The sequence below is a fragment of the Moschus berezovskii genome, chromosome 12 (assembly GCF_049115385.1).
Source record: "Moschus berezovskii isolate FMDL1 chromosome 12, NW_MosBer_1.0, whole genome shotgun sequence".
Taxonomy (NCBI): domain Eukaryota; kingdom Metazoa; phylum Chordata; class Mammalia; order Artiodactyla; family Moschidae; genus Moschus; species Moschus berezovskii.
This window is the reverse complement of record NC_142471.1, coordinates 26,133,829-26,160,194: the sequence shown is the minus strand read 5'-3', so window position 1 is coordinate 26,160,194 and position 26,366 is coordinate 26,133,829. Positions and strand designations below refer to the sequence as shown.

The 26,366-nt window shown below is 38.7% G+C and overlaps 1 protein-coding gene across 1 annotated transcript; it reads right to left on the bottom strand.

Annotated features, from left to right (window-relative positions):
* Positions 1-1,614: 1,614 nt before the first annotated feature.
* Positions 1,615-26,135, bottom strand: SUPV3L1 (Suv3 like RNA helicase). The gene is made up of 15 exons (XM_055425579.2): positions 25,780-26,135; positions 23,040-23,117; positions 22,541-22,648; positions 21,338-21,452; positions 20,025-20,193; positions 17,658-17,769; positions 15,248-15,325; positions 13,906-13,997; positions 12,558-12,738; positions 11,907-12,000; positions 9,349-9,568; positions 7,679-7,759; positions 7,046-7,222; positions 3,872-4,020; positions 1,615-3,227 (listed from the first exon to the last, which is right to left on the bottom strand). The coding sequence occupies exons 1-15, from the start codon at positions 26,051-26,053 to the stop codon at positions 2,792-2,794; spliced, it is 2,364 nt and encodes a 787-aa protein (XP_055281554.2). The 5' UTR covers positions 26,054-26,135; the 3' UTR covers positions 1,615-2,791.
* Between the last annotated feature and the right edge of the window lie 231 nt (positions 26,136-26,366).

Genomic DNA, 26,366 nt, shown 5'->3' with positions numbered 1-26,366 from the left:
ATTCAGAAGGATGTTTACAAACATTGCTATCTCTGTTCAAGTGTATGTATTTTATAACCATTGAAATACAGAAAGGAAATAGTCTAATTCATTTATCCATTTTCTTCTCTTATTAAACCACAACTTTTCATTATATATTCATATCATAGGTTTGTTTCGAATTGGACAAAGAGTGACTACGTCATTCAGTTCAGTTCAGTCGCTCAGTCGTGTCCGACTCTGCGACTCCATGAATCACAGCATGCCAGGCCTCCCTGTCCATCACCAACTCCCGGAGTTCACTCAAACCCATGTCCATCGAGTCGGTGATGCCATCGAGCCATTACAGACTCCCAATTTTGCGGTGTTAAGAATCTTTGATGGTTCCTGATGATAGCTTTGTGATTCACAAGAAGTCATTTTTCAAAAGATTCAGTTCCATTTTGTAGATTCACATTTGTCCATAAACACAATGTACAATGTTTTACAAGTCCTTGGTTATTATTGTTAACCAGTTATGTATTAACCACATTTTACTAAGTTACCTAGATCTATACTGACAGAACTGAAGTCAGTATCTAAGCCTCAGTCCATATTCAGTGCTGATGTTGAGCTGAATCCACAATAGTCCAAGGAGGGTTTTCAGACAAGTATTTTAAAACCTGTTAGAAAACTTCAAGAACAAAAAAAAAAGTTGTGTTTTGGAAAGACTGAAAACATGACCTTAGTGAAAAGTATGCCTTGAACTTAGCTGGCCCATAAGGCCACAAAGAAAGTGACATGTCCAGCTTATAGCAGAGAAGGAAGATTGTTTTCACAGCGACAATTTTAAACATACCAGAGAATTAATTAGGACCACTCCAATTATATTTTTCCTTTTTTGTTTCATCTGATTTCATCTTTCATTAATCTTGTTCTGCCTAACCACAGAGCTCTTCCTCCTCCACAGACAGGACTGGTGAAAAATAAACTATCTCTAGTATTTATAAATAAACTTTAGCTCAATGTTCAAGCAGCTTACAGCACCCCTCCTCCCCACCCCTCTTATCTGAGGCTTCACTAACATTTAAACTTGCCTGAGTTTGCAAGTGTCTTGCCTAAAGTGTCTTCTCTGACTTATCAATTCTGGCTTCCAAACTGGAGAAAGTGGGAGAATTAATAACACTCTAAGTGACGTACGCGTGCATGCGTGCGCAGTCCTGTCTGACTTTGTGACCCCACGGACTGTACCCCACCAGGCTCCTCTGTCCATGGGATTCTCCAAGCAATACTGCAGTGGGTTGCCATGCCCTCCTCCATGGGACCTTCCTGACCCAAGGATCGGACCCACATCTCTTACGTCTCCTACATTGGCAGGCAGGTTCTCTACCACTAGCAACACCTGGGAAGCCCAAGTGATGTATATTCTCACTTAAATATGAAACCAAATCTATTATCCAATTCAGTTCACAGGTATTTCTTGACACCACCTGGGCAAGAAAGGCCTATGTCTGCTACTACGTAAGTCACAGTGGAAAGCAAGTTCCATAAGTTAAAGTTGCTCAAACACAAAATATTAAAAGAAACATGCCCTTCCAGGCATTTCACTACTGATTATACACAAGTAAGGGAGAAAGATAGTTAGTGCCACCTGTTCAGCCTTTATTTCTATGAAGGCAAAGGTTAGAAGAATAAAGATTGCCATCTCAATTAAATACCATCTGAACTCTGAACTATTGCAGAAAAAGTCAGAGAGAGATGACTAACTACAAACTTGGCTATTCCTTGACCCAGATGCAACCAAATCACTTTAATCTCCAGGCTGTAATCAGCCTCAACTTAGCAGGTGCTCAAGAAATAAGTTCTTCCAATGACCTAAGAGTTCAATTCACAGCCTAGAACGAACTCAAGCCTTCATGTTCCTTTATAAAACACTTCCTGTATACCAGGACTTAAATGTCACGAGATGCCATTTAACTTCCCAAACAACCCTAAGTGGGCATTACTATCCATCTTTTTTGAATATAGGGACCAAGCCATAGAGAGGGCAAGGTCACTGAGCTGGTAGTGATGACAGAAGCTAAACCACGATCTGTCCAACCCCAAAGCCTATGTCTTTCCTCCTATCAGCTGTGTCTCCAACCAAAGCTTAAAACACTACTGGACAGTGAAGGCCACTATGCATCAGACTGGCCTTTGGACATAAGAAGACCCCTCACTCCACGTGATATAACCCACCAACTACTACCATTCTCTTTCCTTATTCTATGACCTTCTAGCATTTATCTCTGAAATCACATTAATTTCACATTCATTTGTGCTTCTACTGTATTCTAGACACCATACATATAGCCATGAACTATACAGACAACAATATTTGCCCTCATAGAGCTGACATTGTTTATTTGTTTACTTATTCTTATCTGTCACCATACCGAATATAATCTCCATGAGGGCATGGATATAATCTGTTTCATTAGAAGAGCCTCTGGTATGTGGGTACAACAGACAGCAATGTTTGCCAAAGAATTCCACCTGTGACATCCTCGCAAAGATGTAGGGAAACTGGTCAAAACAATTCACCATGCTGATTTTATGACCATGCAGAGTTCCTCAGAATGCACTGTCTCAGTGCTATACTACAAATGGCCATTAAATAAAGCTTTGAATAAACCTCTAAGACATGAAACAAATAGTTTTGTTATCTTTAAGAGTTCATTCTTCTCAGCCAAAAAACGCAGTAAAAGATAGCCACAATACCACAGCAGGCAGTAAATACATATAACGATAAAAGGAGCTTAAAATATTTTTATTTGTAAAAATAGAAATAAAACTAATCTGAATCAGGTTCTTTCTTCTTTCTTCTTGTCCCTTTTAAGGAAGTCCCAGTTTCTAGTCTTCCTTTGCCCTGCTCAGTTTGTTGTGTCATCCACTCTCTTTCCAGCTGTTTCAGCATGTCTGCAGTGAGGAGTCCTTGCTGCACCAACCTGGAAGCGAGGGATTTCTCTTCTGCATCAGGGCCGAGTGGCTCAGCAGCTTTACTCCCCAAAGCTTTGGGGCCCCGATTCCTTCTGCTTTGGCTCTTTGCTGCAGCTGACAAACGGGACTGGCTCTCTGCTGACAAGTTCTGCAAATTCAGCAGTTTATGTGTCTCTGAAATTTTAATCAGTTTGGTGATGTTGTGTACACCATCTTGGATAATGCCATCAAGTTCTTTCTGGAGATCTCGAACCAGGCTGGCATCTGGAAACATATCTAAAAACCGGTAGCTGCAAAGAAAAACACATAACATGATAGGAAGAGTTCTTAGGGCAGTTGCTGGACTACTGTCAATGAAGTGACTAAATCTTGACACTGATTAATTCTAAATATTCTGTGTTTGCAAACTGTGTCCAGTGCCTTTGCTCAACCTTTATTTCTGCCCCCTGCACACCTAAGGAATATACTGTTATGAGAGTTGCTCACCAGTCCTATCTTAAGAGATTCTGATATGCTCCCCTAGTGGGACATGACCCTCCTTTGGGAATCATTGATCTACAGCAGTCCCTCTTAAATCATGATACATATGTGAATCACCTTGAAATTTTATTAAAACGTAGAATTTTATTAAAGCTGAAGTGGGCCCAATATTCTCTATTTTTAACAAGCTCCCAATCAATACCAATGCTTTTGGTCCAGGGACTACTATTTGCATAGCAAGGATCTAGTAGAGTTTCTCACCTACTTAATTAGAATCATAAGAACCCTTAAGTCATTTTTGGAATGGGTATAAACCAGGCTCAATTGCCTAAATGGACAATAAAACACCTTGCAAGTATGTGCCTAATTTGAAAGTATAAAAGACCATCATAAAAACTTTTGATTTGCCCTATTACTTGGAAAAATGAAAGCACATAATGGAAAAATTTGGTACCTTAGCCACAGGTAAAGATCCAAGACATCGTGGACAGCTTCAAGATCCATGAGGTCTTTAATATTCTTAGGTGGGAGTAATGGCCATTTAATATATCGGCGTAACCATGAGAAGGTTAGGGGCTCATTCCTACTATACTGTCTGGCAAACTGAGAGAGACAGAAGAAAGGAATTTGGCAAAAGAATCAGAATTCACTTTGGTCTGTGACCCCCCAAAAAAGACAGCACAACAAAATGTTAACGGTGGCTGTTATCTCAATAGGCAGGCTGGTTTCTCTCCTTCTTTACACTTTTCTATATTTTAAAGAACATTTCATGCTCTTTAAAGTTTGGGTATTTTTTTTGTTTTTGAAAGGAATGATTTCCTTCTTTTTCCAAAACCAGGGCAATAAATCGCCTATGAACTAACTTTCCAGGGACTGTGAATATTTTATGTTCTAAGTTCCAAGTTCCAGGCAGATAGTACCCAGAGACTTCTGTCCGTTTGTGTAATAGTCCTATAGCCTTAAATAGGAGCTTGTATTTTATCAATATCATCCCTTATTATATTAAAAAGTCTTTGAGGGGTTTCCCTGGCAGTCCAGTGGTTCAGACTCCATGGTTCCACTGCAAGGGGGCTGAGTTCGATCACTGGTTGGGGAACTAAGTTCCCCTATGCCACATGGCATGGCCAAATAAAGAAAAAAAGAAAAAGAAACTCTTTAAGGTGACTTGGTTCAAGGTTGGCCATGAGTCAATCAAACTAGTAAAGAGACTCTGCCTCTTCACTAGCTGTACAATTATAGAGTTCTGGCCAAGTCACCACTGTGATTCAGCTTCTTCAATACCATATCACCACACCTTCTTGAACCCCAAGACACTCAAATCATGCTGCCTCCCAAACAACACTAGATACTATTATGCATCACAATATCTACAGGAGATAATAAAACCATGCAAAAACTAGCAAGCATAAGTTTACAATCTTTAGCTTCAAGGAGGTGATTTTGAAAGGTTCATTTCCTAATTAGGGAAAATTATCTCTAAATATTTAACCTAAGCAAGGTCAAAACTTTAGAAATGCAGGGTAGTTTTTGAATAACTGGTTAAATAACGTTACAGTTTTATTAGTTTCAGTCTGGTTAATTCTGCTGTTTAATACATGCCAAGTAAGATGACCATGAAGAATGGAAATGTGACCACGTTAACTTGCTAATAAGCAGAACATGCCAAACACGGTTCTCTTACAAAAGCAGTGCTTTAACATTTTAGGCCACAAACAACTAGTGGAAGCCCAGTATGTGAGTATGGAGCTGCTCAGAGGCAGAGAGGGAGAGAGACCCATCCAACAGCCAGCCCTAAAGGAGCTCCAGGGAACAGTTCCTGAACTACTTCCTAAGGGGCATCAGAGGCCATTAGCGGAACTGAGCTCTTTTATTCAGTAATAATGGAGATCAAGGAAATAGGAAAATCTCCAGATTTCACATTTTAACCTGTAAACACAACACATAAGCAACTATTAGCTTCCAGACTCCTTACGCCTTAGTAACATGCTGCTATTTTATTAGAGAGCAGTTTTGAGGATGGTTTAAATGAGGTCAGGCCCATGGGCTCCAGTTCCACCCAGGTCAGTTCTTTGTTATATTTTTTTTTCTTTGACATTTATTTATTTATTTATTTATTTTTGAGTTTATTTATTTACATCAGAATTTCCTTTTTATTTATTTATTTTTTTTAAATTTTACAATATTATATTGGTTGGTTTGGCCATACATTGACATGAATTCGCCCCAGGTGTACATGAGTTCCCCCTCCTGAACCCCCCTCTCACCTCCCTCCTCCCTTTATCCTCCCTCTGGGTCATCCCCGCACCCCAGCCCCGAGTATCCTGTAACATGCATTGACCCTGAACTGCTGATTCGTTTCACATATGACAACATATATTTTTAATATTTTGGCAGTACTGCACAGCATGTGAGATCAGTTCCCCAACCAGGGATCAAACCCACACCCCCTGTACTGGCAGCACAAAGTCTTAACTACCAGACCACCAAGGAAGTCCTTGGGTCTTTTAAGTTTAAGACTTTGTTCCATAAACTTCAATCTTATAAGAGTTAGCTCTCTCACAAACACCAGCTCTAAGAAACATATTTCCTAGGTAAATACCTGGACATGGAACACCTCTAAGATATATTCAAGGAAAATGACAAGCTGCAGACTAATTCATTATGGCATTTATGGGAGAACACACCCACCCAACAAAAACTAGAATTTCTACTCCTATGGGTATGTAGGCAGATGTAACAGAAAAGGTCTGCAAGGGTAATAATAGCTGATATCAGCTTTTATAGCAAAGCAGATAATAGCAGTTATGTCAGGGTGGCAGCCCAATTTAACCTTCTCTAATGTTTTAATTTTGTGCAAAAAAGTACTTGTGTATTATTTATATAATTTTAAAATAATTTAAAACATAAACTTAGAACTAGATTTGATCCAAACAAAGCTAATACGCAGAATGTTAACAGCTATAAAAAAGATGGCAGTGAAATGACAACAATGAATCAGGAAAAGATTTAAAGAGACGATGTCTGGGTGTAGTGGGGAAGGGAGAGCATGCAGAGACAACAGGGAGAGCAACAGCTCAGAGACAGGAGAGAACACGGTGAGAGACTGGAAGTTTAGCATCTACTGCCCTTGCCCAGCCCCTTGTTTGGGTGACTCTTATGATCAGAAGTCACGAGATTACCTCTCTACCCAAATGAGTTAAAAGAAAAGGGGTTGGAACCTTGGCACCAAATTCATACAGTCATCCCTGACGGTTAAGAGAACTGAATGCTATTGCCACTACTGACTCCCAAGCCCCTTCCCTCCCAGAATACATGCCCCAACACCAACAAGGAGAAAGTGCATCTAACACCAGGCAGACTCCTTTCTCTCAAAAAAGTATGTTTAATTATTTTTATTTTAGCTTCTGCAAAAAGGCTATCACATAAAACCAAATACAAAGCAAGAATTCTCTTTCCCAAAAAAAATTACCTGAAAGAACAAAAGAGATACTTTTTATTTAAGTTCTTACACAGTATTTTATATTAAAGGGTACACTCTCTTATCTCTTTGTTCTGATTAACAAAATATTGTTTGGGGAAAATGCATCAACCCAAAACAACGCAAAATATCAAAAGGATAAAAGCTTACCTGCAACAGTGAAGAACAGACAAAAGGCTGCTTCTTGTTGATAGGGGCTGTGCAGAAAACATACCTCACTCGGAGACTTAACGGAATATGCTGGATCAACTCTGCAGAAAATTTAAAATCATCCATATTGCAGACAAAATACTGCCCATCAACTTGTGAAAAGTCTACAAAAATATCCTGGGGGGGAAAAATACATTAAATTACTGGACTACCTAGCTGGGCATGAATAAAGTACCCAAGTCTATAAAAGACAATCACGTTAATACACTAACAGACGTCTAGAAAGGCTTGCTCAATTCACTGCCTCCTCAAGCTAACAGACGTCCTTTCCAGCCTTCTCAACCTGAAGTACTCAGAAACTTCCTCAGGATAAAAGCCCTAAAACTTCTGAAAGTTTCCACTTTCCAGATAAACTTCATGAATAGCAACTTCACAAAAACAGACTATCCATTCATGTTCACAAGCTTAACCAGTAATTGTCTGACATACCACCTTTTAAATGTTTTTTATTTTTCCCAACAAAGGACTGAACTCATGCCCCCTGCATTGGGAGCACAGAGTCTTAACCACTGGACCACTGGGGAAAGCACATACTGACATTTTTAGAAAAGAGATTTAGGAGTTTCTACTTACAATGAGATTAGAAAGCGTTGTGTCAGGGAGATGGTAGGCAAACATTTCAATCTGTTCAGCAGTTGGATGAAGACCAGCTGCCTTGAGTAAAAGAAAAAACAACCATAAGCTTATTTTTTTAAGCATAAGTTTTCTTACGTTATTTCAAGATAAAGTCCTATATTTGGGTTAGGCCTTTGCCAAATGAGTTAAGGGACAAGAATTTTAATAAAACAGAGACAAGCATCATATTTTGCTATTTATTACCAACTAGGAAAGCTGATGAGATAATTCAGTAAAACTAACCAAGTACACCCACTGAGTAATTAACCTTTTGCTTATATTTTACTTATATTCCTAAAGTCTATGGTGATCTGATAGCATACACAAGTACTTTCCAGGGTCTCAATTCTCTCCACTGAACAAAACAAAAAAGGAAAACCCAACCACTTTAACCAGGGCAATAAAATTGACATACATATACAGAAAACGTCTAAACTGGAGGCCAGTTATCTCTTTACCTGAGTATTTACAATGTCAAGAATTGCCCACAGTTAAGTATTAGAAAGAAAAAAAGAAAGAGAACGGGAAAAACAAAGAGGAAAAGAAGAGAGAGATGAACCGTGGGAGGGAGGAAGAGAATAAACACAAGAAAGCAGGTACCCAGGAGGGAGTTGGGGAGGTCCATTATCAACTGCACTCTTTCTTTTTAAACATTAAAAAAATATATATTTATTTGGCCACATCAGGTCTTAATGGCAGCACATGGGATGTAGCTCCCAGACCTGGGATTGAATCTGGGCCCAAAGCACTGAGTCTTAGCCATCAAACCACCAGGGAAGTCCCACAGCTACATTCTTAACAAAAGCTACAGAAATGATTCCATCCACAGCTTTCCTCCAGGAACTTTCCCTTGTGTTATCTCATTTATATATCCTTTTACCTCAGATCCCTAAAAGCAAGATAAGCCTTATTAAGTGAATTTTCCAGGCAAACTTTAAATTGTAACAGTTTGTTTAAAATACATACACTTCTGCCTCATTAACTGCACTAACCAAAATTTAACCTTGTCCTTAATGGTTCAAAGCTGTATAGCTTAATGTTGTTTCTACCCAACATGCAAAGGTTTCTTCTACTATCAAGTTTCTGGCAATTTTCAGTCTGCTGACAAAGCTATGTGCCCACCTGAAGCAACCATGCCCCAATCCCCACCTGTTAAATTACAGGAAGAATTAAAGTAAAGTCAGGTTTACTAAACTTGTTACATTATTGCTACATTTATAAAATCTGGATCTTTCACTTGCATACCCTTCTCTAACCAGGGGCTCTCTACTAGGCTCTCAAAAGCAATAAAGCAGGGTTTTCCTTCGTTTTAAATATTTTTATTTATTTGGGTGCACCGGGTCTTAGTTACCACATGCGGGATCTCTTAGTTGTGGCATGTGGGATCTAATTCCCTGACCAGGGATCGAACCCAGGCCCCCTGCACTGGGAACGTGGAGTCTTAGCCACTGGACCATCAGGGAAGTTCTGAAGCAGGGCTTTCTTGACATGATTTTCATGGCACAAAATTTTCTTTGGCTGATTTGTTTCCAGGTAGCTGAAGTGAAGGTCTGGAAAGGGAGTGAAGGAAGGAAGGACTGTCCTTCACAGAGAAGAGGTAATTCATTACTATGTTAATTAAACCTTACCTTTATAGGATCCACAGGCCTATTCAAAATTTCCTTTAATAAACTGAGGTCTTCTCGATTCATTGTTGTAACCTCTCCTTCTTTAAATTTTGAACTGAACCTACCAGCTCTCCCAGCAATCTGCAAGGCTTGAGAGGTGGTGATTGGTTCTATTTCCTTCTCTCCCTTTTCATTGATACTTGGCTTCATAAGGGAGTAAAAAATAATTCTTCTTATGCTCCTAAAATAGAAATAAGGATGATCTCATGAGCTGCTGTCTGAACAGTTGTCCATCATTTGGTTCATTGTACAAAGCCTCACTCTAATTCTAGTTTGGCCTACTTGCAATATTGCCCACTGTTTACAAAGTAAGGTAGAGGGGTTTGTCAGTAATTCTTTTTCTTCCCTTTAAATAGCATTTTTTTTTTACTAAAAATCATAAAATTATTCATTTAAAGTGGATGAAAAGTATAGTATGTAAATTATACTTCAGTAAGGTTCTAGAAAATAACTCTTTTTACAAATAAACCACATAAGGTCTTCATAGGCTACTTTTAAATGTGAGCTTCTATTAATTGCTTTGAATAGCTCATTCATAAAGCTATAGCTGCTTTCATTCCCCACACAGGAATATTTATACTTAATATTGTTACCCCCTAAGTTAATGGCTGGCCCCACATGCCTAACAGGCACACACACTTGCGACTGAGACACTGAAAATAAAGTGAGGTAACACAACAGGTGTTAAGATACTAAGAGGACGCGGCAAGAATACACAGAAGAGCTGTACAAAAAAAGAGCTTCACAACCCAGATAACCAGACGCTGTGATCAACCTGGAGCCAGACATCCTAGAATGCGAAGTCAAGTGGGCCTTAGGAAGCATCACTACGAACAAAGCAAATGGAGGTGATGGAATTCCAGTTGAGCTATTTCAAATCCTAAAAGATGATGCTGTGAAAGTGCTGCCCTCAATATGCCAGCAAATCTGGAAAACTCAGCAGTGGCCACGGGACTGGAAAAGGTCAGTTTACATTCCAATCCCAAAGAAAGGCGAAGCCAAAGAATGTTCAAACTACCACACAATTGCACTCATCTCACAAGCTAGCAAAGTAATACTCAGAATTCTCCAAGCCAGCCTTCAACAGTACATGAACTGTGAACTTCCAGATGTTCAAGCTGGATTTAGAACAGGCAGAGGAACCAGAGACCAAATTGCCGACATCCGCCGGATCATCGAAAAAGCAAGAGAGTTCCAAAAAAACATCTAATTCTACTTTATTGACTATGCCAAAGCCTTTGACTGTGTGATCACAACAAACTGTGGAAAATTCTGAAAGAGATGGGAATACCAGACTACGTGACCTGCCTCCTGAGAAATCTGTATGCAGGTCAAGAAGTTAGAACTGCAGTTAGAACTGGATATGAAACACAGACTGGTTCCAAATTGGGAAAGGAGTATGTCAAGGCTGTATATTGTCACCCTGCTTATTTAACTTATATGCAGAGTACATCATGAGAAATGCCGGGCTGGATGAAGTACAAGCTGGACTCAAGACTGCTGGGAGAAATATCAATAACCTCAGATATAGAGATGACACCACAGTTACGGCAGAAAGCGAAGAACGCCTCTTGATGAAAGTGAAAGAGGAGAGTGAAAAAGTTGGCTTAAAACTGAACATTCAGAAAACTAAGATCATGGCATCTGGTCCTATCACTTCATGGCAAATAGATGGGGAAACAGTGGAGACAGTGACAGACTTTATTTTGGGGGGGCTCCAAAATCACTGCAAATGGTGACTGCAGCCATGAAATTAAAAGACGCTTACTCCTTGGAAGAAAAGTTATGACCAAACTAGACAGCATATTAAAAGCAGAGACATTACTTTGCCAATAAAGGTCCATCTAGTTAAAGCTATGGTTTTTCTAGTAGTCATGTATAGATGTGAGAGTTGAACTATTAAGAAAGCTGAGCGCCAAAGAAATGATGCTTTTGAACTGTGGTGTTGGAGAAGACTCTTGAGAGTCCCTTGGACTGCAAGGAGATCCAACCAGTCCATTCTAAAGGAAATCAGTCCTGAATATTCATTGGAAGGACTCATGCTGAAGCTGAAACTTCAATACTTTGGCCACCTGATGTGAAGAGCTGACTCATTGGAAAAGACCCTGCTGGGAAAGATCAAAGGCAGGAGAAGGGGACGACAGAGGATGAGATGATTGGATGGCATCACCGACTCTATGGACATGAGTTTGAGTAAACTCCGGGAGTTGGTGATGGACAGGGAGGCCTAGCATGCTGCAGTCCATGGGGTCGCAAACAGTTGGACACGACTAAGTGACTGAACTGAATTGAACTGAACATAATAGGTTAGCAGTGGTAGGGAGCAGCACTCAAAAGCCCAAGTGTTATGTGATATTTTATTTTTATTCCTTCGGGTGTGAGCAAGATAATCTAGGATCTATACAACAATACCCATTCACCTAAGTGAAAGAGTTTTGTCATTCTAATGCCATTGAGAAGTGTTTAAACTGCTATCTAACCCACTGAATATCCATGATTATTAAAAACAAATTACTTACAAATTAAGTCCCATGCCAATTGCATCTGTAGCAACCAGGATTTTGCATGGATCATCAGGATCATTAAACTTTTTTGCTTGAGCAAGTTTGGTCCCTAAAATAAGAACAGTCTACATTAAATTAATGTTCTCTGTCTTTTATTACATCATACTAAGTAGTATCTTGTAGTGTCTTGGAAACCCTCACCTCTTACTCTGTTTTATGGATAAAACTCTGTTTCAAACTTATTTCTTTTTATTCTCAAATAGTCACTTATCCTTTTATTTCTATTCCTCTAAATAACCTCACAAAGAGCGACACAGTCCCCTACCACACTAGCTATATCATTTCTGAGGACACTTTTAACAGATTTCTGCTAATATTTTAAGAATATTACCAAGATCATATTTAATGACATTTCTGTAAGAAAATCATCAGCTCAACATTTAAAATACAGTCTACTAATATCAACAATTAACAAGAGCTATAGATAATCAAAATAATTCTATCACTATAAAGATGACTAGAGAAGTATGTACTTTATATGACCTATCACAAATTATACACCAAGCAACTTAATTCAGTATCTTACTGTGTTTTCTATACATATCTCAAAATACATAGCAAAAACAAGAGACTTCATATCCTATCATGAGGAAACTCAATAATTACCAGGAGGGAGACTGCCATATATAACAGCTGATTCCAATCCCCGAATTTCAATCTGTCGACTCACAGAATAAATATCATTCTTGCTAAAACAGACAATGCAGTCCCCAGGCCGAAGGTTGTCTAAAGATTCTAGCGCATGATCCAGCACAGAAATGGGGGTAAGCCTTTTATAGGTTCGAACCTACGATAAAGAATATGATACTGTAAAATAGTATATCTAATGGAACTTCTTATGACTGCTGCTGCTGCTAAGTCGCTTCAGTCGTGTCCGACTCTTAGCGACCCCATGGACTGCAGCCCACCAGGCTCCTCCGTCCATGGGGTTTTCCAGGCAAGAGTACTGGAGTGGGGTGCCATTGCCTTCTCCGTCTTATGACTAAGCATTGTGAAAAACTCACAAAGCAGTCAAGTAGCTAAAAACTGCTAAAGTTAGACAAGTTCCAACATTTTGAAGAGAATATCCAGAAAAACACTTATTTTGATATTATAAGTGTTACCATCAATTCTCATTGGTATTTTTAAATTAGTAAAATGTTACAGAGGATTTCATAAATTTTCAAAGCACTTGCGTATATATTTGATTTGTACAGGAACTTGCTAAGTTCGGAAGGGTTATTAACTGTTACTTCCATTTTATGAAAAAGCAAAATAGAGTCTAATAAGTGACCAAGCCAAAAAAAAAAGAAAAGATCCGGTCTGATGAGGATTTTTCCAGTTGTAGCCTCCTGTGATTTGCCTAAAAACACAAAGTGAGTTAACAGCAAAACCAAGAGTAAAACCCAGAATTTCTTCCACTATACTCCACTATCTCTCCTTGAAAGCTGAGTACAAAACGAAAGTAATGGACCAGTTTTTAAATATTTCACTTTATTATAGAAGTCTGGTAAAGAAAGCAAAAAGTAGGAGTAAGCAGAAATGAGTTGCTTCCTATTCTAGGAATGTGAAAAAAGGATACAAGCTATCTCTAGCAATTAGATATGTATCAGAGTACCCAGTATCTGACATTTGAGACTTTGAAAATGACAAACTTTTGCTGAGCCTCAAATTTCTGACATTCCAGATTTATTTCATTCTTAAAGAGATTTGTTCAAATTTCAAAAGGTTCTGTCAAGAAAAGGTAAGGAATCTGCTTGGACTTTTGAAGATTTAGGGTGTGAGAGCCACTCGGTCAGAACTTTAGATCATGAGGTTCACCGAACTATGCGTGATCTAGTCAACTACAGGGAAATGAAGCTAATCTTTCAAGTTCTGACTCTGCCATCATCTGGGGCCTATGAAGGCACTGCCTGGGTACTCTGGCTATTTGCTCTGCCACCCCACCTTGAGGACAAGGCATATAATTGAGTACCTCCACATCCTCCCCCGTTGTATACATAAGCTCTGTAACCAGGTCAATTGCAGCAGATTCTCCACACAAATGGATTTCTTCAGCACAGAGTCCTGTTAAATGCAAAATTGGGATTTTTTTTTTTTAATTTTAAAGAAAACAAAAGTAAATATATAATACTTCACATACCCAAAATACTTTGCTTACCTACTGCTTTACAACTTTAAGAAGGGTTTTCATAAATGCGATCTCTGTGATTCAACCCTGAAAACAAAAATCTTCTAGTGGGCAAAAATTATCACCATTTTTATAAATCTTGGGGTTTTTAAACTGCTGCGGCCCAGGTTTTGAGTCTACTAGATGGTGAAGCCAGTCTGAACTAGAATCTGGCATTTTGATGGTTAGTACTGAACATTAGTCCTATACTTTTCTTTTCAAATCAGGCTCTATGGAATCACTGAGGTGACTCGAGGGTGGGGGATGGGGGCTGGTGGGTAGAAGAAACTCCAAGATCCTTACCACTTAGCATATACACTTTCATCTATTTTATATTACAGGCTTTAGTGTACAATCTTGGTTTAAAGAAAGAGTTCACCTATTTGTTTTTAAATTTGAAAACACTTGCCCTACAACATGCTGATCAAAAATTCACTCCAAAGATCAAGCAAGAGAAATGTTTATTCATGTCCGTGGACTTCAAGAAGTCCAATTCCAGGAGCCTATCTTAAAGAAATAATAAATAAAAAGTTATGGCTACAAAGACTTTTTATTGCATCACTAATAATAGGGGGAAATGTTCAATTCTTTAGGACAAATTACAACTGGTCTCCTACATCCACAGGTTTCACATTTGTAGATTCAACTAATGGTGGACCACTGGTTGAATTCATGGATGCAGAACCCATCCACCTGGAAGGGAATTGAGCATCTGCAGAGGTCCAGGAACAAATATTCCACAGATACTGAGGGAAGACTATAGTATAGCTCTTCAATGGATAATATACAACATTAATATGTGGTATGAAAAAAAAGTCTATGAAAAAATTTATATATTTTATATAAAAATTTATATATTCGCAAAACATCATATAAATGAGAAAAAAGATTGTCATGAAACACCAAAATGTTAATAGTGGTTGTGTAAATATGGTAAGATTTGAACACTTTTATTAAATGATTTATAATAGAAAAAATGGACCTATAATTAAAATATTTAGAAAATTAAAACTCACACCTAGCTGACATTTTTGTTTCATTTGTGTCAAGACAGGATCTAGCTGGCTCTATTTGGCAATGCCAAGCAGATAAATGCCTCCCAGTGCAGATGTCACAAAGCACAGATTTTACAGTATTAACCACCAACCTAGTAGTGCCCTGGTCCAGGCCCATCCTCTGGCTGGATCTTTAATCATTTGAATTTCGTCAATCACGGCAACTTCATCTTAAAATAGAAAGTTATCATGAGCAAGACAGTCTACTTCAATAGTATTATAAACAAATCAAAATACCAAAATTCAAGCTTTCAACACCACCATGATCATCATCATTACTTACTATGTGCTTCTTTGCTGGCAGGCTTCTTCTAAGTGCTTTACAACTACAACTCATTTAATCCTCACAATATACCCACTTAGTTACTTACATTTCCTTTTTTTAAAAAAATCTCATACTTGTATTTTTAATTAAAAAAAAAAAAAAAAATTGGGCAGGTGGGCAACTTCCCTGGTGGCCAAGTGGCTAAAACTCTGTGCTCCTAAAGCAGGGGGCTCGAGTTCAATCCTTGGTCAGGAAACTAGATCCCACTGCTGCACCTAACAGTTCATGTGCCACACTAAAGCTCAAAGACCCCATGTGCCACAATTAAGATCCAATGCAGCCAAATAAATGATTAATTAATTTAAAAGAATTCTGGCAGCACCATCCGGCTTGCAGGATCTTAGTTCCTTGAACAAGGACTGAACCCATACCCTCGTCAGTGAAAGTGTGGTGTCCTCACCACTGGACTGCCAGGGATGTCCCCTACATTTACATTTTAAAGAAGAATAAACTGAGACCCAGAGAAGTTAAATCACTCCAAAGATCAAGCAGGAGAAATGTTCATTCATGTCCGTGGACTTCAAGAAGTCCACTTCCAGGAGCCTATCTTAAAGAAATAATAAATAAAAAGCTACGGCTAAAAAGATTTTTTATTGCATTACTAATAATAGGGAAAAATGACGAAAGTGTAATATTTTAAAACATAAAATTCAATTGTCTTATTTTTTTGCAATCTCAGAAGAAACCTGGAGACCCTGCCTAATAAGAATACATCCACACAGCAGTAAAAGCAGCTCCTAAGACCGAAGAATAGATAACGCTGCTGTAAATGAAGCACCTGAGGAACCCAGATGGGAGTTAGGAGAAGTGGAGTGGAAAGTGTAATTCCCTGAGCTACAGCTCTGCTCATGCTTTGGGGTTTTAAAGTTCATTACTATGGTTAAAAAAAAAAGCTTCATTTTATTTTCTAATGCCAAAATGCTTCCAACCATATTATTTTATTCTTTCCAAGTCACATAAATTATATTTTAGTTCTCTTCCCAAAATACCAAAGATTTGACAGGAACATGTTTTAAAGAAAAATTTAATATGTCCACCATGACACTGAGGAAACAAAAGAAAGCTAATTTTATACTGAAAAGCAACATTAGATTAAAAATTACTTAGCTTATCTGAGTGTATACAAATAAGATTAGAAAACAGGAGGCAGGAGAGGGAATTCTGATTTATAAGTGCTATTTTAATATTTATAATGTATTACTTTCAGAATAAATTGATTTTTTAAAACTATGCATTTACTCAGGAAGTTAAGATTATTAAAATGAAAAAAGCAAGCTACTAAACAGTACATAATGTATAATCCCTATTTTAATATCCACATCCACAATGCACATGTAAGTATATGCATATGAACATGACCTAGAAAATACATCCCACAAGGTTAATACTTATTGATTCTGGATGGATGGAATTGGGAGATTAATACTTTTTTCTTCTCTTTACATTTATTTTTACATTCTCTATAATGAAGGGATGATTGTCTATATAGTAAGGAAAAAGTTAATTTTCATTTTAAATGTTTTCAAAACTACCGTACTTATACAGAAGTTCACTGTGGTACTATATATAATAGTGAAAAACTTTAAAACAACCTAAATACTATTTAATAGAAGAATAAGGAATAAATTTAGTCATAATATGGAATACTATGTAACAGTTTAAATGAATATATGCGATATATATATATATTTATGATACATATACATGTAAACAAGACTAGCTCTAAATACACGTGTAGAAAATAAAGCAAGCTGTGGAGCAATAATACAATATGATTGTCATGTAAACATTTTAAAACACACAAACTATATAGTATTGATAGGTAATATATAATAGTGACGCCAAAAAGCACAGGAAAGGTATACACCTAATATTTGAAAGCAACTGGATCACAGAGGGGAGAGGAATTGAACTCTGGAGTGATACAAAGGAAAATTCATATGTTTTAACATTTCAGTTCTTTTAAGAGAAAAAGGGAAAGAAAATTCAAAAGCAAACATGATGGAAAGTTTGGCATTTTTAAGTAGCAGTTAAATACTGGGTATTTGCTGTGACTAGTCTTTTCTTTGCCTCAATAACATATTTTTTTCACAATAAAAAACACATTCCACATGTTCATCTGTATTTTAAAATAAAAAAATACTGAACCATACAGATTTAAAATAGTATATACATACAAGGAGTTGTAACACTGCACATCTCAACAGTACAAGCAACATGGGCAGCCTGTTTACCACCCGGGTCTACTGTAACACGCTCTTCACCTGTTACCAAGTCACACGGCACCCCCTAGGATGACAAAAAGAAAACTGGAATTACCTCCACCTTGAAAACAACAGCAAAAAGAAGATCTGGATGTTTAATAGAGTATTCCTTCTATTAAATATACAGTATTTAATAGAGTAGGTCAGAAAGATCGCCTAGAGACGGGAATGGCTACCCACTCCAGTATTCTTTCCTGGAGAATTCCAAGGACAGGGGAGCCTGGCAGGCCACAATCCATGGGGTGGCAAAGAGTTGGACCTGACTGAGTGATTAACACTTGCACTTGTTTTTCATTTCACTTCCTTCCATTACAGCAAATTTATTTGTCTAATACTTGAAACAAATATTCCCAATCCTCTAAAAAAAATTTTTAATAAAAAATAAAAGCCACTTTCATATAACCTATGTAAACTTGGAACATCTCAAATCACCTAAATTCTCAGGTAACAAAAGCATGAGAAATTGAAGTACTTTTATTTTTTAAACTTTGTACTGAACTTTCTTGGTGGCACACTGGCTAGGAGTCTGCCTGCGATGCAGGGGACAAAGGTTCGATCCCTGGTCCAAGAAGATTCCACATGCCATGGAGCAACTGAGCTGGTGATCTAGGGCCCGTGAGGCCCAACTACTGAGTCTGAGTGCTGCAACTAAAGAAGCCCATGTGCCTAGAGCTCATGGTTCTCAACAAGAGCCTTCCGAACTAAGGCAATGGCACGACTAAATAAATAAATAAGCTTTGTATTATGTCAATAGTTCCTGTACTATTTTAGTTTATTAAAATGAAATTGTTTCTATGTTCAAGAAAAACATTATGAATAAAATTTAAGAATATAAAGACCTCCTAATATATTGAGAAGGACTCATCAGTGCTATGGTATATATGTGAGTAGCCAACTACCCCAACCCACTCAGAACCGAGGGATAACTCAGGACAAAGACCATTTGGTTATAAATCTGGGAAAGTCCAGGCAAACTGGAACAGCCGGTCTCCCTAACGGCCTGAAACTAATGAAGAAACATCAGACATTCAAACTGAGTGACAGCTTACAACACAACTGACTGTAATCTTTCAAACTGTACAAGTTATGAAACACAAAGACTGAGGAACTGTCCCAGATTAATGGAGAAACTGCAGACATGACAATAAAATACAGCAGGAGACCCTGAACAGAATGTTGGAGGTGGTGGGGACACAGGGGGAGGGGAAGTGGAGTAGTGGTGGTGTTACTGAAGAACTGGCAAAATTTGAGTATGGACAGTGGATTAAATAATGGCATTCTATCAATATGAAATGTCCTGCTTTACATGAATATCCTGAAGTTTTGTAAAAGGAAGTCTTTGTTTTGCAAAACTACTTCTAAGAATTTATAAATAAGAAGGTATTATGTATGCAAATTGTACAAATTATCCAGAACATGATGCAAACTACCTACAAAACTGGTTAATCTCACATTATAAAGTCATAATAAAACAATGAACCAAAATGTGGCCCCTTTTCTGAAAGGATGCCTCAACCACAGAGCATTCAGTCCTTTTCAGGTTGGAAAGCTGGCTTCAGTCTTTATCATGAGTTCTAGCAATCACATCAAAGGTTTAATCGTGAAAAAAAAAAAGAAAAAAAAAGGTAAATTGAATACAACAGAGTAGTGGGTAACTCTGAGGAGGTAAAGGAGGAGTTCAGAGGGAGTTTCATCTATATCAATAATACTTTATTTCCTGCTTTCTTTTTTTTTCTGGTCATGCCACACAGCTTGTGGGATCTTAGTTCTAAGCAGGGATTGAACCCAGGTCCACGGCAGTGAAAGCATGGAGTCCTAACCATAGAACTACCAGGAAATTCCCCAATATTTTATTTCTTAAAAAAGTTAAAAAAAATAAGTAAGTAAGGCAAAATGTTAGAATCTGATGGGAGCTGGGTAGTGGACTCAAGTTATTTGAATGTTACTCCTTCATTTCTCTGTATATGTGAAATATTCTATAATATTGTATCTCACTCATTCTAATACACATATTTTTTCACATTTTAGTATCTCTGAAACCAGGATATCTCTTAACAGTGGGTGGCATGCCAGAATTCAGTTGGCAGCATCAGCTTCTTTCTCAGTTTTGCATAAAATAATAGGACATCTTACAATTGATGGCCTTAAGTTAAAGGCAATGAAATATGGCACTTTTTGTTAATAGTAAACTACTACTACATACACCCTCTCCCTACACCTGCTTCACTCTACTTTCCCCCAAATTAGCAAGAAAAAGAGAATATTTGGTAATATACTAACAGCAGCATTACTCTTTTCGAAGATCTCATGTGCCAGTAGTTTTAAAGGGCCACAATACACTCCAGATTTTGCTGACAAGTATTTCTGGATTGCATGATAAGTCTTTCCACTGTTTGTGGGACCTGAATGGAATATTATCTTCCGATGTATGGCTCTAGCTTCTGGGTACCTAAAACATGAGTAGATAAACAGCTTAATTCCATTAACTTCCAAATCCTGGCAAAGGTATTAACTGAAAAAACTTCCAATGAAACATCCTCTTAACATTCACAAAATAGCAGCATCTTTGAAAAACTAAATTAAATGATGAGTTTCATGTCCACACCAAAATGACTGCTTTCCAAGAATGGCATTTACTAACTAGAGGACAGAAAAACCCAAATGCAAATTAATTTTTTGGATATTCTTGCCACTGAACAAATTCCTTTTCCCCAAGAGTTACTTAAATTTAAACTGCTATCAGCTCCAGAGACATGTTCACATTATTTGCACATTCTCTACATATGCCCTAGAGGTAAATATTCCCAGGCTTCTGAATTTTAGCATACACAATAAAATGACTGAATCTTCTGCTTCTGGCCATGACGAATGGGACTGGACTTGACCTATTATGATAAACAACTACAAAACTGGACAAAATATATATAGCAGCTCCCTGGGGACATGGACAAGAGGCAATGCAGGACTATAAGCTCCAAAAGAAAGAAACATTTGAGATGAGCCCTACTGGACCCCAAGAGGGCACAGGGAGGTGGAACCCAAGTAAGTTAAAATAGTCCCACTGAGCTGAGCAGTAGAGATTAAGATTAAAGCTGCTGAAGCAGCTGGAATCTGAAGGCCTGAGGGTGGAAGAGAAGAAAGGTGCAATAGAGAGGGAGCCTTGAAGTCTGTGTGGGGGTTCCTTGGGTCCTTGGCCAAGGGCTGGGCTGAACACATGCAGGACCTAGCAGAGGACAGCTTGCTAAGAGTTTAAGTAGAAAGTCTCAAAGGAATGGCAAAGTGCTAGGAAATGTTAGAGTTCCAGGCACAGTGGTGGTGGAGAGAACTTATTAACAGCATATTCAGTTGAGACACCAGAAAGGTCACACTTGAATTGTAAGGACAATCTAAAGACCTACTCTAGATCTTCCCTAATAAAACCTTAAACCAAGCTTCATTAGGATTTAGGAGGAAATACCAGCTAACTGCCTGCCAAAACTAACTGTGTATTTTTCTAGAGAAAACAAAACAATCTAGACTACTTGATTTATCATCTAGTATAATCTCCCAAGATCAGAAACTTAAAATTTTAAATCCACAATAAAGAAACAAACCAGTTAGGTGGTATTCTTAGGTCACTGATTTTTCGTAGATCATCCTTACATTCCAACACAGGGAATATCTGTTTTGCATGTCTCAAGAAAAATGGAAATAAGTCATCCACATGAGCTGGAAAATAAAACATTGCATTAATATGTGCAATCTAAATGTTATTCACAACTGAACTTAATGAAAGCTTTATTCTTAGTGAGCTAAGTTAAGGGAATGTCGTCAGGAAAAAAAGGTAAACCCTAGAACAAGGAATGCTATCCTTTCCTGAGATCCTGCTTTGCCTTATGTTTTCTTCCTTATTTCACTTGTATTTTCTAGCAAAGCAGAAAACTGGCTGTCAACAAACATGTTCTGCTTCTTCAATGCAACAGGTAAAGATCAGCACTGATGAAAGATAAATTAAAAACAAAGAACCTGGGGGTAACTCCCTGACAGTCCAGTGGTTAGGACTCAGTGCTCACACTGGCAGTGCCCTGGGATCTATTCCTGGTTGGGAAGGCAGGATCATGGATGGCAAAAAACAAAACAAAACAAAAAACCTGGGCATATACATTAGCAAGAAGGCTCCATGGTTACTGAAGCAAAATACAGGACCCAGATGCAAGTATTTTTTAAACTACAGATACCACTGAGAAACAAAATGTGAAAGTGAACTGACTTCTCAGCAAGAAGTCTCCACACCTTATGGTTTTGATAAGGGTGGGCTGAGTTCCATTCTGCTTTGTATCTACCTCAGTGCCTGGCCCAGGGCAATGGTCTAATAGTCAAATACGTAAAAATATAACCAAAGTCAAACTGCCCATAGGAGTAAAATAATGATATTTATACATTTTTTTTCTTTTACAGCAAGAGGTCTATCAAAGTATGAGGGAGAAGGAAGTCAGTGGCAAAAACAGATGGAATCTGTTATGTATTAATTCTACCTTGTGTGAGAGTTCATTTCCCCAAGACATATACTAGTGCAGAGCAGATGGTGACAGATCAAGGTCCCAGTCTTCCTCCAGTCTAAGACACATGGGTGACTTAAGAATCAGCCCAGGCCTACTGTAAAGCAAAAAGACCTCGAAGGCCTCCTATGAAAGCACTGAATTATTTACAGAGGATGTCAACAGGGCTTATTCTAAAACAAATAAGCTAACTAGAGAAAAAAACAAAAGAAATAGCAAGTATGTTCAAAGGATTTTAAAAAGTCTCCAAACACTTGCCTGCGCTGAAGCAAATATCATTCAAAATAATGTGAATGTCCACATCCAGAGAATGAGATTGCATGATATAATTTCGAAAGCTTATGAAAGCTTGGTGGAAGAGACGAGCTGTGGGAAACACAAAATCAAAACAGGACTTAGTTTTCATTTCATTTTTCATTTCATTTTCTCATTTTAAAAAGTACATATACATATCACACCTAACTCATCAAAGTGTCTTTCTCCTTTCTTGTAGTATAGCTGGTTTGTTATGATCTGGGCTAAAACTGAAATTCTAGTACAACATGAAGGAAAGCTGAACACACAGCTCCTTTGCATGTGTCTGGCTCAGCAATTGCATCCTGACGATCTCCTGCCCGGACAGAGGAAAAGTCAGGGACATTCTCCATATTACAACTATAAACTTATGTCCAGGCCACACAAGGTCCCACACAATAATGAAAAAGCTGTAATCTAAGCAGCAATAAGATATCTCCAATGGAAATGGTATTAGCCTTACCATCGAGTCCATAATCAGCACTCAGTTTCTGAATTTCTTTCCTCTTGTAAAACTTGTCTAAGATCTTCTTTACTTCATCTGGAAGAAAGATAACAGAATTGGACATACGTTTAACATTTATCTTTAGAGAAATACCCCCAAAGTAAAAGAAATTTGAAGTCCTAACACTCAAGGCAGTGGTCTACTAAGTGTTGCAAGAACTTGAAGGTGGGTTCAATTCAGTTCAGTTCAGTTCAGTTCAGTCGCTCAGTCGTGTCTGACTCTCCGCGACCCCATGAATCACAGCACACCAGGCCTCCCTGTCCATCACCAACTCCCGGAGTTCACCCAAACTCACGTCCACAGAGTCAGTGATGCCATCCAGCCATCTCATTTGATCACAAACTCTTTATGGTTTAATAGTGTCAAGAAAAAGTACAAAGTCAAACAATGCAATTAATATTCCTGTTATACTGCAGAAGACTAAGCAAGGTGCCATAGGACTGGCATCACCCTATCCTCCACCGGGCCACTGTTAGATACCCATGTTCTGTTTGGTTTACTCACAACCAGTCTGCACATCTAATAGTGAGCAGCTAAAAGGTATCTTTTAGCTAAAAGATAACCAATACTGCAGGGGCCAGATCATCATGCTTTTATGTGAATGACTAAAGGAGCCATGGATGACCTTTAGCTTGAAGATGATTTTAGGGAGAACAAATTACACCTATTTCATTCTAGGTGGCATAACTAAAGTCAGTGGGAAGTGAGGGAAACAGATTTCAGTGGAATTTATACAATAACTTCCTAATAATTAGAATAAGAAAAGGGGTTGCCTGACAAAAGTACCAGCTCCGTAAAAGTACTCAAGTAAGGCTTAGATGACTGTATTTCAAGGGTGACAGCAGAGAAATTACTATGCTGCAAAGGGGATTAAATTAGATGCCTGCTGAAATGCCACGATCAATCACTAATTTTACAGGTGAAATATTTTAAATTAATCAAGCTGAGATTGCATTAACAATCTAAAAAAAAGAGAGGTTTAGAACATTTATTTATACAGTAACCAAAAAATAGTTATTTTGTTAAATCCTCACATCAACCTGTTATACAGTTGGGGTAGACTATCTGGCCTCCTAGGGAAACAGTTTTCCCAGCTTCCACACATTAGATTCTACTGCAGGGTAATTCCATTTTTTAAATAGCAAATGTTCAGTACAAGTGATACTAGTTTACACTTATTCATTCCTTCACACTTTTCAAAGTGCTTTGCCAAACACGTTATCATGATTTTCACAATCCAGAGATACAAGCAGAGAAAATATTATTTATATTTTAGTATTTGGGAAATGGACAAAAGGTAAGTAAATTGTAAATTGTTCCGGTCAATTAAGTGACATATGACTATCACAAATGTGCGACATTTTCTACTTGCAGTCAGTCTACCCTGACTTGCCTAACTGTATTATGATCAACCAGAAAAAAAATTATACATTTATCTATATGTATATATAATATATACATATACCTATATATGTGTATATATATGATATATACATTTACCTATGTATGTAGATATATGATATATACATATACTTATATATATGTTACAATCAACCAGAAAAATGTGTATATTTTATACATATATATTATTATATGTAACTTTCATATATATATATATATATACACACACACATACATAGGCACCTACTGTGTGACTAGAAGAGTGCTTGAAAAGTAGCACATAGTAGGCATTCAATAAGATTTGTCAAGGATAAAAACTACCTCATAAGGGTTTTTAGGAAGATTAAATGGGTCACATGTTTAAAACAGTACCTGTCTCTAACACTCAGTGTTAGCCAATGTTATTTTTTAGAAAAAGAAGGAACCACAAAGATATTCTAGGCAGCAGGAGTAGCATATGTAAAAAGCCCTGGAGCACAAGTGCCCATTTCAACAATCTTGCTGAAAGAAGGAGAGTGGTGTGCAACAAAGCTTCTCCAAGAGTTACCCAGGCCAGATCAGGCAGGGAATGAGGACCCTTTCAAATTGAGGACAATGGAAAAGCATTAGCAATTTTTTGCTGGGGAGCCACAGGATTAGATCTTGCCATTTGCTGATGCTAAGCGAGAGCTTTCTCTCTGGAGCCCTGGATGATCAGGGTACCTTCCACCTTTGGTAAGCTCACCCTTATCGTGTTCTACCTTGTAGTATAGTTGGTCATCCATCGGTCCTTCCTCCCACAAGGCTGTAAGTTTCTGGAGCGGTAGAAATCTGGATCTGAATCTGGTTCCTCTTGGCAACCACCATACAGCCTAACAGTGTCTGGTTTGCGTAGGTACCCAGTCAATGACGAAAAGTCCTGAAAGGAGTCTTCCTCTGGCTTTTCACCACCCCACTCCCTTGTCCCTTCTGGGAGCAGTAGTTATAAACAGCGGGAGGAAAGAATATACTAGAAAGTCAGTCGTGCACCCAACGGCTTAAAAAAGATTAGTCGTCCCGTCACAAGGGGTCTTAGACCATTCCCAGGGGAACAGTGAAAGGGAGAAGGCCAGTTCAAGGGCAGCACATCAAAGGATCAATCAGACACAATTCCAAGCCTTGAGGGGCTCAAAACCAGCAAGGGAGGCAGGCACTGACAGGCACAATGACAAAGTTTGAAGGGACCTGGGTCTCCAGGGGATGGAAAGCAGCTTCCTCGGAGAAGCGTCTCAGCCCTGCACCAACCACCCTCGCCGCCCTCTCCAGCTCCTGCACTCACTCTTGTCCAGAGGGCGGGTTAGCTCAGCCCCGACGTCGCCATCTGCGCTAGGACCCTGAGGTTTCACAGTCAGCGGCACGAACAAGGACGTGTTTGGAGCTTTGGAGCCTCCGGAGGCAGAGGAAGAGGCGCAGGCAATAGCAGGAACGCGCCCCAGAGCCCCAGGAAAGGGCCCGGCGTTAGCGCGAAGGGCAGAGCAGACGGCTGCCCGGTGGCCAGTCTGGCGCCCCGCGGGGAGCCGAGCCCACAACAGGGCACACCGGGGTAAGGACATCGAGACTGCAGGCTCCAAAGGAGGCGGGCTGGAGCAGCCTGGGGACGCGGCGGCGGACAGTGACGCGCAGCCACCGACAGTGACGCAAACCGCCAGTGCCTGAAGCCCGCAAAGACCCAGAGCAGAGCAGCTGCCCAAGAAGAGGCCCGATCAATAAGGAAAAATCTGAGCCGGAAAATTGCTCACAAAGGGGAACAAAAACTTCGACGTGAAAATCAGAAAAAGGGTACGTTCCTGTAAGATCTTGTTCTCTTTTATCGGAGATTGGCGACAGCTTTCTTTAAAGAAAATAATCAGGCACCTTTGGGGATGT

Coding starts and splice junctions, on each gene's coding strand:
- SUPV3L1 (XM_055425579.2), bottom strand. CDS start 26,053: ATGTCCTTACCCCGGTGTGCCCTGTTGTGGGCTCGGCTCCCCGCGGGG. Junction 23,118..25,779: donor AACCCGCCCTCTGGACAAGA/GTGAGTGCAGGA, acceptor TCTTTCTTCCAG/ATGAAGTAAAGAAGATCTTA. Junction 20,194..21,337: donor CTAAGAATACCACCTAACTG/GTTTGTTTCTTT, acceptor CTCATGTTTTAG/GTACCCAGAAGCTAGAGCCA.